Below are 12,135 nucleotides of genomic sequence, written 5' to 3'. Positions count from 1 at the left end.
TCATTACCACAGTCTAAGGTCAATTTTGGGGGAAGCCAATTAACCCAACTGCATGTTTATGGAATGTGGGAGGAAACCGCATTACCCAGAGGAAAACCACGCAAAACCGCGGAGAACCTGCAAACTCCATGCAAATACTGATTCGACCCTGGGACCCAGCACTGCAAATGCTAACCTTTGTATATAAATATATATATATATATATATATATATATATATATATATATATATATATATATTCGTATGAACTGATATAAAGAAGGTTTAAAAACGGGCTGGATCAAAAAACCCAATGGGACGTATATAACCGGCGGGCGTAGTTTGCCCATGCCTGCTGTACAGTAACACGTGTTGTGCATGGAGTGCATGGGTTCTGAATGGTCTGAATGATTATGTACAGATTTTAAATATGAGCAAATAAAATAAACCAATATTTAAAGCTGAAAACAAGTTGCAAGTTTCAAGTGGATTGCGCTTTTGATTTCTTTCAATGATAACATCTACAGAGCCGTTTATCGAAATGTGTAATAAATGGAAATAAAGTCCTAATAAATGGAAATAAAGTCCTAATAAATGGAAATAAAGTCCTAATAAATTTCACTTTTTTATTAGGGAAACAAAGAACACGATATAAGGAACAAAAACCAACACACATTTTCTTCTTGGCAAAACAGACTAATACATCATATGCATTTCCCACGAGGCTTCCAAACTGCTATTACAGCTGTATTATTATCAACATAATACATAAAAGTGTTTAGTATTGGGATGTTCTGTGCGTAACTATCAGGGATCCCACCTATGAGCTCCTATCATAAAATAACTCCCATATTTTCCCTTTGAGCACAAGCTAGCTGGCCTAGGGGAGAAAAAAGTACAAATCCATTCCTAATCCTAATTAATGTTAAAAAATGACACATGGAAGACAACCCTGATGTGCTTTTACCTCTACAGTTATTAAAAGGTTCAAGGTTTTGAAAGAATAATATTCAGGACAGTTGGACTGAAATCTTATGCTTTGGAACTGAGGACAAGAAACAATTGGCTTGGTTATAGGAAAGTTGACTGAGCCGATGATAAAATTTAATTCAATAAGAAACTCAGAATGACCAGTTTACGTGAAATTTACATGAAATAAATTGGGCTGAGTTGGATGAGTGGCTGAGGGGTGGTTTATTTGTAGTTAATGGGTGGTGGATATTATCCTCTAATATCATTCAGTTCTTTTTCCTGCCACATTCCGGTCCATGTAATCTTGGTTACCCTTGTATAAATTGTATTCCATGCATTTCCAGTTTCAATATCTACAAGATGTATGGGTCTTAGGTATTGTTATTTCAGAAAACATCATTCAGTCACAGTCTGGTTCTAGTTGGACATCCTTATCAATCCTGAAAAAAAGGAAATGTTACATTAATTTGGGAACTTAAAATGAAAAACTCCTTGAACATTCAATCATCAATGTAAAAAAAGGCATTAAGAATCTTTCTTAATCGTGCCCATCGTGAACAAAGAGCCATATGTATACAGTACATTATAAATAATCAGGATTTTGCCTTCCTATACATACTTAATTAAAGTAAATATTTACCTAATTTGTTAGATTAAAATGAATTCAATCATTTGGAAAATAAACTTATACTTATTACTGGCTCAATAACCCTAAAATTCTGACCATTATCATGGGGAATGGTGCTGATCCCTGAACCAAATGGTTTTGCCTATATACTTTATTAGGGTTGTACAACTTCAGTCTACAAGAATCACATACAGGTCTGGATTTCTGTGAAAACAGTAATTGTTGATACTTTGCATACCATATATTACTAATTTTACTTTATGTGTGTTGGAGAAATACTAAAATATGTGCAGATCCTGATCCTCGAGGAATGAAGTCAGATACCACGGCAATATATGGACAAAGATTTGTGGACACCTATATACCAACTCTAAATCCCAGTCAAAAACCTTATACATTAATAAACAAATTGCCCTTTTTTGTAGCTTCGCCTATTCTGGGAAAAAAAAATTTCATAAGATTTTGGAGTGTGTCTGTGAAACTTATATAATTGATGTTCCATTTTAATTCCTAAGGTGGTAGGGTTGAGGTCAAGGCCATGTGCAGGACACTCGAGGTTCTTCACATCAAATTCATAACACCATGGGCCTAATTTATTAAAGACTTCAGAGCACTTTCATCAGTGAGCCTGGGTGATCCAGCAAACCTGGAATAGATTTCTTAAAAGTAATTTCAATTTGTTAGGACCATATCCATTTCAGGTTTGCTGGATCACCCAGCTTTACTGATGGAAGTTTATCCTCTCCAGCCTTGGAGAGATTTAATAAATCAGGGCCTGCGTGTTTATGGAGCTGGCTTTGCGCACCTAGTCTAAAGAGATGACTACAAATATTATTCATATAGTGTACCTAAAGCCAATTTTTAAAAAAGAGAAACATTTCAAAGAAACTCCTGAAAAAAAAGTTCTGTTTTGGGAGTTTTACAATTTAACCAAAATAATTGTCACCACCCTGTAAGTATATAAAGGATCCACATGCAGTGACAACAAGAGGAGAGGAATAAACATCTGCCATAGGTCATCAAGAATTTGCTTTTGGTTATATTCTTTTAAATATGGCATATACACGCTGAGATTGAGGCTGACAATGGTTCTGTCTAGTTTAGACATTGCTCCACCAAGTCTGAATGTCCAGCCATTGGGTGCTCTCACAATGGTGATTTTCAACACAAGGGAACCATCTGGCCAGTACCTGGACGATACCAGCAGAGGAGGGACACTGGGTCAGGAGTCAAGAGAAGCTGAATGGTTTTAAGTAAATATGTTTTGTAAAACAAGGCATATGAGATTGTAAATCACATAGGATGAATAGGAGGTGGAAGGAGCTAGGAATGGGCAAAAAATGTTGTTGAAGATGAGCTTTAGGTTCTTCAATAGTCCCAAAGTGGAGGAATGTTTAGAACAGCCCCTTGTACCCTAAGTATTAGTTTCATTATAGAAACATATAATATACATGAGGGCAGCATGGTGGCCTTTGCAGCGCTAGGTCCCAGGTTCGAATCTCGGCCAGGACACTATCTGCATGGAGTTTGTAGGTTCTCCTGGTGTTTGTGTGGGTTCCTCTGGTTTCCTCCCACAATGCAAAAAAATGCAGTTAGGTTAAATGGCTTCCCCCAAAAAATTGGCCTTAGATGAAATTAATGACATATGACTATGGTAGGGACATTAGATTGTAAGCCCCTTTGAGGGAAAGCTAGTGACATGACTATGGACTTTGTACAGCGCTGCATAATATATCAGCGCTATATGAATACTGTGTAATAATAAAAATACACATCACTTACCTCCTGATTACTGGCAGTGAACTTTTCTTCAACTCGATCCATGTAAGCGCTATACACACCCCGCCGTCTTCTATGTCTCTAAACAAAAATATCATGAAGGTATTAGGCTGTGGCACAAATCTGAAATGTCTGAACGATTACTCAGCAGATTTTCTATAATACATTCTAAAATGATATACATTATTGACAGATACCATGTACATACTGGACAGGTGTCAACAATACCCCAGTATCTAAAACCTAATACAATACTAAAGTATGTAAAATATAATACAATACCTAAGTATCTAATGCCCAATACAATACCCAAATACCTATTATTCAATACAATGCTCAAGTATCTAAAACCCAATATAATACTAAAATATGTAAAAAACAATATACAACCCCCAATACAAATCTCAAGTGCTTATCAATCAATACAATATCCAAGTGTTTATTATCCAATACAATACCCAAGCATCTAAAGTCAAAAACAATAACTAAGAATCAAATACCCAAAACAATAGTCAAATATATATTACCCAATAAAATACCCAAATATTAATAAACCAGTACAATAACCAAGTATCTATACCATATCAGCATTACTAAACCCCTGTGGACAATAATATAGCAATGAGGGAAGAGCTTTCTAATATGGAATAAGGTTTTATTTTTTTTACTTCATTTGGTGTACCTGGAAAATGGAAATAGCTTGGGGTATCCCTAAGGGTGAGACAACTTTTACAATTCTGACCTCTTCTCAGTGCTGCCCCAAGGGGGTTACAGTAATTAGGGATGAGGCGTTCTCGTGAAAATTACCTCGAACCTCCAATGGTTCAGCGAAATTTTGCTGAACCAATTTCACGAAACCATCGGAAGAGGAAATTAAAACAGGATAATTAACCTGTAATGCTCCGGGGATTTCCTGCAGTCACAGCTGTGACCGCAAAGTTCCCACGGTCACGTGACCGTGGGAACTGAACTGCAGATAAACTCTGCAGTTCCACTATGATCCCCAGGGCACTAGAGATTTATTAACCTCCAGTGCCCCCGGGATCGCACACTCCTCTCAATGAATGCAGCCACAGCTGCAATCACTGAGATGCCCAGCAAAGGAGAACCTCCTGACATTGTAATATAAGTATCTCTTAGAAATTATACATTTGTTACAGATAGAAATGTAACATTTGTAAGAGATACCTTTATTACAATGTCAGGAGGTTCTCCTGTACTGGGCATCTTCTCAATGATTGCAGCTGCGGCTGGTTAATTACCTCTAGTGCCCGGGCATCGCAGAGGATTTCCAGGGCTGCATGATGTAGCCCTGGAAATCCTTCTGTTCAGCGAGAGCTCGACCTCATGGCGAATCAGAGGGCAGTTCTCGCTTATATTTTCAATAAGCGAGTAAGTCCCGATTCGCAGCAAGATCAAACTTAATATTCTCGCTCACATCCCTAACAGTAATGTTCTGTATTTAAAATACATTTAAAGCTGGACTCCCTTCTATCAGCATTCTACTGTACAGCTGATTGGCTTCTTCTGCTGCTTTTTCCGTCCCTGCTCCTAGCTCTGATCTACAAGGACTGCAAGAGGCTGATCTCAGTTTCAGGTATCAACAGTGAATGCATTTAACAAAATTGGATTATGAATATATTAGTAGAACAAAGAGCCAATTAAATTGTGCCTTTTATATCTGCCTGAAGTTAAGATTTAATTATATTTTAATATATAAAAGATCAAAAGGTGGTTTTATTTCTGCTCATAGTATAAAAATAATGCTAATATTAATAATATACACTTATAGTTAGTGGTGGTCAGAAAGTTTTGATCGGAGTCGATTCCAATTGGGATCAGAGCTTGCCAACCTCGGATCAGAACTCAGAATTGGGCTGAGTTCTGATCTGACATTACTATACCTATCATAGTGGGGCTCGGCCAAATATGACGGATATAGTACAAGCCCTGTAAAAATGACCAGAATTTTACTGTTTTGATCACCCCTACTTACAGTATAGGAGGCAGATTTGGGTGGATATGGACTTTTTGGTAAAATGAGGTTTGAATCCCATGCAGGCTCAGCTTGTTTATGTAGCACAAAATGCTTCACTTTGTTTCTGTTCTGTTTTTCCTCTGCCGGTGGAAGCACAGACACTGCGATCAATAGACAACAATATTATAAGCATGGAAAAAATAACAACTATAAAAAAGTGTTTTGCAGTTCACCGATTTTTAGATTTAGTAACCCCATTTATTTACTTTTTTTCTACTTTCTGCCTTTATTTTTTTTGGCGATCAATATTTTTAAATTGCAGCTTTTTTTCCTATTTGAGTAGTGATCGCTAGTGTAAGAGGGAAAATATAATGGGGGGATCCCAAATGCATAGAAATCCAACTACCGGTTTATCTGTCAATTGTAGTCCTGGACAAGGTGGGGGCCCTGGGAAAATAAAAGACCGGATCCAGGCTCTGGAATACTTAAAATTTGCACTACAAAATTATAATACATGATAGGGGACACAGATACAAAAAAAAAAATTTGTGCAAAGATTCTTTAAAATAAAAGTCAGCTTGATTTGTGTGGCCAATTCTTTCAATATTTCATAGAGGCACAATGGGCTTCCACATCGGCTTCTTTCATACTGCAATTATATTTTAATCAGTCATTTATAATTAACATTTGCCCTTTATTTCTCCAGGAAACCCAATAGAAAATAATATCCACAGCATAATGTACATCACTGCGTAATATGTTGGCACTATATAAATACTGTTTGATAATATTTATAATAATACAGGGCTGCTGGCTACATATTTTGTCTACATAAAGATCCTGAAAGGGAGAGCAAAGCATTCGATAAATAACCCAGCAATAAAAATTAGTGAAGTTTTTGACATGAATAGTTTAAATTCCACCCAATAAACCTGTTATAAACTGTTAATGAAAATTGTTTTATGATTTCAGCCTTCTTTGGGAGATAAAAAGTGAAGGTTTTCTGACTGCATGCTGCTTGCAAAATGTTGTGTATGACATATACAGTATAATATATATAAATATTTTTGCATATATATCACTATATCATATAACTATACAATCAAGTTTTGAAGAACTTTGCTTCTTTTGTTCTGTAACACATTCCTAGAAATACTTACAGGAGTTTAAGCCTTGTAATTTGAACTTCAGGTTAAAGGGATCCCGGGAATAACTTGTAGTAAAATCCGGTATTCCTGTTTCATACTGAGGAGGGGAAAAAAATCTCAGTTGGTATGATTCATATCTACTCATTTATTTTATTAATTGCATTTCACAATTATGCCAATGGGAAAAATTGTTATCTCTGTGACTTCATTGGGAAATTGTTCCTTGTTTCCTCTCCCTGTGACATCCAAACACTAAGATGAAGTTCCTTGTATTTATTCATAGAAAGAAGTGGTCAGTAAGGTGAGGCAGCTCTATGGAGCTGGAACAGACATTTGGGGCAGATAATGACAAGGCTATTGTTTCTTCTTATTATTCTTATTTTTTTTGTATTACCCTTAGTATGCATTGTGTTATGTCATTGTGTGTAGGTGGCACATTGTGTATTCTTAGAGCTTGTGCTGTGTATAGTTCATAGGATGGCTGTGCATACATGTAACATGTATGTTATGTGCAGAGAATGTACAGGGGTGTATGGGTGCTCATTACATGTGCGGGGTATATCATGGGTAGGAAGAAATTGGCATGTATGGAGAGAGAGAAGGAGAATGATGAAGAAAAGGAACAGAAGTGGAAAGAAAGAAGATAAAAGGAAGAAAGGAAAAAAAGAAAGAAAACAAAAGTAAGAAAGAATGAGGGGAAAGAAAGGGGAAGGGTGGGTGATATGATGAATAATGAATAATGAGATGAATAATCAATAGTCAATATTATTCTATCATTTCATCTTCTATATGAGACGAACTGCAAGTATTTCAGAAGTAAAACATCAAAGGTGCAGCTATAAGGAAACTATACGAGCAAATATCTGAAATTTATGACACTGCAATATTAAATATTTATCTGAATTATCTTAAAATTAATGTTTTACAAGATGTTTTGAAGAGTAAAAAACATTATACATAATGGATGATTACTACCACTGCTTATACATCAGGCTGTTTGCTTACCAAGGTCAATTATATCCATGCAAGAGGTTATTCACTTAGATTAGTGAATGTGGGGAAAACTCAATTTGCAAGGAATACCCAATCACGTGCAAGGAAATGGATTTTTTTTTCCTGTGCACTGGGAAAAATAAATAAATTAGCATGTCTAAGGCTATGTACACATGTGAGATGATTTGTGTCTGAGAAGCTAACTTGTATACAGAAATTGCTTGACTTTGTTCATGGTTGCGCCCTGACGGAGAACAGGAGAACAATTGCTGTGAAAGTCAATAAAGAAGAGCACAGCGGGGTTCCATTTGCCCCTTCTACCCTCTCCATGGAACAGAATGGTGCTGTTTGTGCAGTGATTGTTCGTTCATCCATCAATTGTTTGTTTCTGGAAACGATCACAAATGATAATTTCCAGTGACAAAAATTGAAAGTTTGTATGCAGCCTAGCCTGGTATGCTTAGGGTATGCAAAGAGCCAAAGAGCCAGCCAAAGAGCAACCAGCAGCACCAGGCTCCATCCAATATATTTTGGAGCCAAAGAAAATGTACCTGGGCCCCAGCTTTATACACTTTCATGTGGCATCTCCTATAGGAATGCAGTGCAACCCATTGCAAGAGCACATTATCCCAGAATTGCAAGCTGCCAGGTGTGCAGGAAAGGCAAGGTGATGTATGCCTGCCAAGCAGAATCATCAGAGACCTAGAACTAAGGTAAGTTTTATGGGGGAGGCCATTTGTTGGGATGGGGAGCATGGAACAGGCAAAAATTGCAGAAGTTGCAAATTCGGCATGGAAGGTACAAGGATCAGGCAAGGATCACAATAATATTTATTGTCACTCAATGTACTTACCTGTCTAAAGTCATGTGGCTTTGGGTCTTGGTACTTATCTTTGGGGTAGGTGCCTTCTTTAACATACATAAGGCTGGCCTCGAAGGGACCAAAATGTTTAAACTTAGTCAAAAACTTTTCAGGTCTCTTTGTAGGTCGGTAAATGGGGTTCAGGGAAGCCGGGATCACCACCAACTCATTCCACTCCTTGGAGTCCTTGGCAGCACCTCTCTTTTCTTTCACCTCCGATTCATCCGACCTCCTTGGTAATGTCAGCGACTTGTATAGCTTGATGCTGAAGTCTGGAGGTTTCTTCATCCAGATGTTGCGCTCTGGGATCAGTTTTGGGTTTGCATAGATTTCGCTTCTTTCCACCACCAGTCTTCTATTGGCGCTAAATTTCACTTGTCTGGCAAAGTAAAAGCGATGGTCGCGTTCGGGAGAATGATTCACCTGGGCGGACATTATGGCTTCTCTCCTACATGAATATTTAAAATGAAAAAAAAAAATCACATGGTATCACATGAATTACAAAAGTCACAAAACAAAACTCCCAACTCCATCCCCTGGAAAGATTTCAAAAATACTTACTCGCTTTAGTTTTAAAGATCTTACACCTGGGCAGACAAAGTAAGAAGAAAAGAATGAGACGAAAGAGAAGACTGATGATGGCAGCACTCGGATCGCGGTGCCAGGACGATGCAGGACCAGATTAGAGATGAGCGAATCGAAGCTGTCGAAGTAGAATTGATCCGAATTTCAGGAAAAATTCGATTTGCTCCGAATCCGAATTTCCTCGCGATTCGTGGTAACGCATCACAATTTTTCCTGAAATATCGGCTGCACGTGTGAGGACTTTGGAGATTCCACTACGATCTCTGGGCACTACAGGGGATGAATAGGGACATACATAGTGCAGCGCTGCAACAGCAATAGCTGTTGCCGTGCTGTGCTTTTATTATGTATTCTCATTATACTATGTTTCCCTATCTAAGAATACAGATCACTACAGGTGATGAACGGGGAAAGTCCCTATTCATCCCCTGTAATTCCTGGACATTGTAGTGGAACTGCAGAGGACTGCAGTTCAGTTTCCCACGTGACGTCACATTGTTAAAACTGAACTGCAGATGACCTCTGCAGTTCTACTACGATCTCTGGGCACTGCAGGGCGATGAATGGGGACTTGTCCCCATTCATTTCCTTTAGTGGCCTATATTCTTAGATAGAGAAACTCTATCTAAGAATACATAGTAGAAGTACTGCACGGCAACCATGAAACAGCCGAAATAACCGGAAATAGCCGTTTTTAACGCATTTCGCCACAAATAACTTGGATTAAAGCAAATCTTTTCAGAGAATTTGGCAAACCGGCCAAATCGAATTTTCAAGAAAATCTCTAGACCAGATCATGGGAAGGACCAGCATCATCGAGGAATCTGCAGAATTAAAGGTAAGTTTAACTTTTTTATTTTTAGTTTGGATCTGCTTTAAGAATTCTGTTGGAGTAAACCAATGCATGTGTATGAAAGCATGTTATGGCATTCTTGGTGTTCTCCCTTGGCAGAATTTGCTGAGCACATGCTACATGCAACATCCAAGACTGTTTTACTCCTCAAGTCTTCTATATAGGCCTGTTTCGGATGCCCTGGTCATCATTATGCACCAAGTGTTGCATTAGGGCAGCCCATTTATTATTAATAGGCCGCCAAGGCACCACCTGTATCCCTGAAGGGGTAATCACACTCAAGCATTCAGTTGTTCTGCGCTAATAGGCATGCATTAACACATGTTGCGTCAAGGCAGTCTTTTCCTAATGAATGAGTCCCCAAGGTTCCACCTGCATCCTGGTGAATGTTCACGTTAAAGCATTCAGCTGCAGTGTGTAAATGCATGCTTATAAAAGTACAATATTCCATACATTAATTACGCGTAACATTAAGAGAGTCCATTCATTATGATTGGGCTGCCAGGCACCACAATGCATGTAATGCATGTGTATTAAGATTTGGCACGTGGTTATGGCATGTGTGTATTAAATTAGGACATTTCTTTATAAAAAAGCTGCCCATGCACCACCTGCATCCCTTGATGGATATTCACACCTAAGCATTCAGTTGCAGCACTTAGGTTCCTCTTTAAAAAAATTTGCAATCGCCAGGGTTTAACTGCAGAAAGGGGCAGGAGATGTCCATTTACCAAAAAGCATTCTTACCTACGCATGCCAGATACCTGGCAATTCCAGCTTCCCCTGCGGTTGCCAGGATTGAATAAAATCCAAAGTGCCAATCAAAATGTAGGTTGTGCTGTAATACATCAGAGCTCCATCAGAATAAATGACAATACACTGCACGTAAATCAGCTGCATTGGCATGCATTGCTAAAAATCTGCATGATCAATGCACGTCTCCACCCTATACCCTAATTTGTGACCATTATTCATTTCATTCAAATTCAATATTGAAAATGGTATAATTCTTCTTTTAACAACATAGCAGGTGCATTGCACCAACACACAAATGTGAATGGGCCCCTACATACAGCCTGTGCAAAGATATCAGCATTGAAAATACTCCAATGGGGATCTTGTAAATCTAACATTCACTGAAACATTCCCTGATGGAAAATCAATTACTGCTATTTAAACACATTGACCTGGAAGATTTACCACCCTGAATATTTCAATGAATGTCCCATTCACTGCTTTGTAAATAGCCACAAACCTTAGGATATTGGTAGGGGTGACCATAGGCAAAACAATTACACATCGTAGGTATGAGATTACATATTCATATAAAAATTAACAATAAACATGAGGAAAAATACACCACCACTAGGGGGCGCCTGTCATCAAGCCCACTTACCCAGGATTCTGCAATTCTTGGATCATCAATGCAGTTCAGCTCATTAAAATGGATCAGCACATTTTTAACATTATGGAAAAGAGGGCTATCTATCCTTTGATGGATGTAGCCAAGAGTGGGCCCCTGTACAGAAATTGGCTGAGGAGGATCCAGGGCCCTAGTGCAATGGCACACTTTCCACCCCCCTATGTCCACCCCATGCACAGGAATATTAATACATTTTAAAAAATTCACTTACCTCTGGGGGGGAAATGAAGAATTTGTTTTTGTCGGGTCTGCAGCCGGTGAAACATAAAATTCTGCTGTCAGACTGCTCGGGGACACCAAACTGAGTTACTAGGAGACGTTGTCATTGCTGCTGCCACCGGCCATTGACTGTAAAAAGAGCATTGACGGCACTTAGCAACTATATAACCGGCTATTGTTCTGCAGAGTAAAGTGGCTGATCAATGGAAAAACAAGTCGGGGCAGGAAGAGAAGAAACAAAGGACGGAGCGGTGTACAAAGCCCTGGGGATAAGGGGCCACAGTGTGATCCTGCCATGGAATGCTCAGGGATCAGATGGAATCCTGAAAATGAATAACATTTAAATTGTGCAATTTTTCAATTTTTTTTTTTTATTATTATTTTTTTTTACTTCATCTCAGTGCTGCCAATCTCCTGCTGCGTCTCTGCGATGGCTGCATGACATTTTTACTGATGGTGACAATGGTAGACAATGCGGCCCTTTGACTCGCCCTTGGCCATTGTGGAATTGGTTAATGTACCAATTATTATATAATCAGGTCCCAGGCCTGTATATTGCCATGTAGTCAGGTGGACATTGTACTAGCAATCCTTATTTTTTTCACTCTTTCCTGTTTTATGTAACAGCGGCAGGGCAGGGTGTTCAAATATGGCGGCCCAGCCTAATAGGGAGTGGGTGCATCAGTAATCAGCACTCAGTGACAAAGCTGATAGGA

At 38.6% G+C, this 12,135-nt stretch overlaps 1 protein-coding gene across 2 annotated transcripts; it reads right to left on the bottom strand.

Annotated features, from left to right (window-relative positions):
* Positions 1-591: 591 nt before the first annotated feature.
* Positions 592-11,531, bottom strand: C5H7orf78 (chromosome 5 C7orf78 homolog). 2 transcript variants are annotated; one of them, XM_072413475.1, is made up of 7 exons: positions 11,412-11,528; positions 10,525-10,615; positions 8,331-8,787; positions 6,497-6,581; positions 5,355-5,497; positions 3,362-3,439; positions 592-1,391 (listed from the first exon to the last, which is right to left on the bottom strand). In XM_072413475.1, the coding sequence occupies exons 2-7, from the start codon at positions 10,530-10,532 to the stop codon at positions 1,386-1,388; spliced, it is 777 nt and encodes a 258-aa protein (XP_072269576.1). In that variant the 5' UTR covers positions 10,533-10,615; positions 11,412-11,528; the 3' UTR covers positions 592-1,385. The 2 variants fall into 2 exon arrangements, with proteins under 2 accessions (XP_072269576.1, XP_072269577.1); XM_072413476.1 differs by lacking the exon at positions 10,525-10,615 and having other exon boundaries at positions 11,412-11,531.
* Positions 11,532-12,135: the final 604 nt, after the last annotated feature.

The sequence above is a fragment of the Pyxicephalus adspersus genome, chromosome 5, assembly GCF_032062135.1.
Source record: "Pyxicephalus adspersus chromosome 5, UCB_Pads_2.0, whole genome shotgun sequence".
Lineage (NCBI taxonomy): Eukaryota > Metazoa > Chordata > Amphibia > Anura > Pyxicephalidae > Pyxicephalus > Pyxicephalus adspersus.
This window is presented reverse-complemented; position numbering and strand designations above follow the sequence as displayed.

Excerpts from the sequence above, each read along its gene's own strand:
- C5H7orf78 (XM_072413475.1), bottom strand. Across the intron at positions 6,582-8,330 it reads AGCCACATGACTTTAGACAG|TATGAAACAGGAATACCGGA; the intron begins GTAAGTACATTG and ends TCCCCTCCTCAG. Across the intron at positions 5,498-6,496 it reads ATTACAAGGCTTAAACTCCT|TGTCTGTGCTTCCACCGGCA; the intron begins GTAAGTATTTCT and ends TATTGATCGCAG.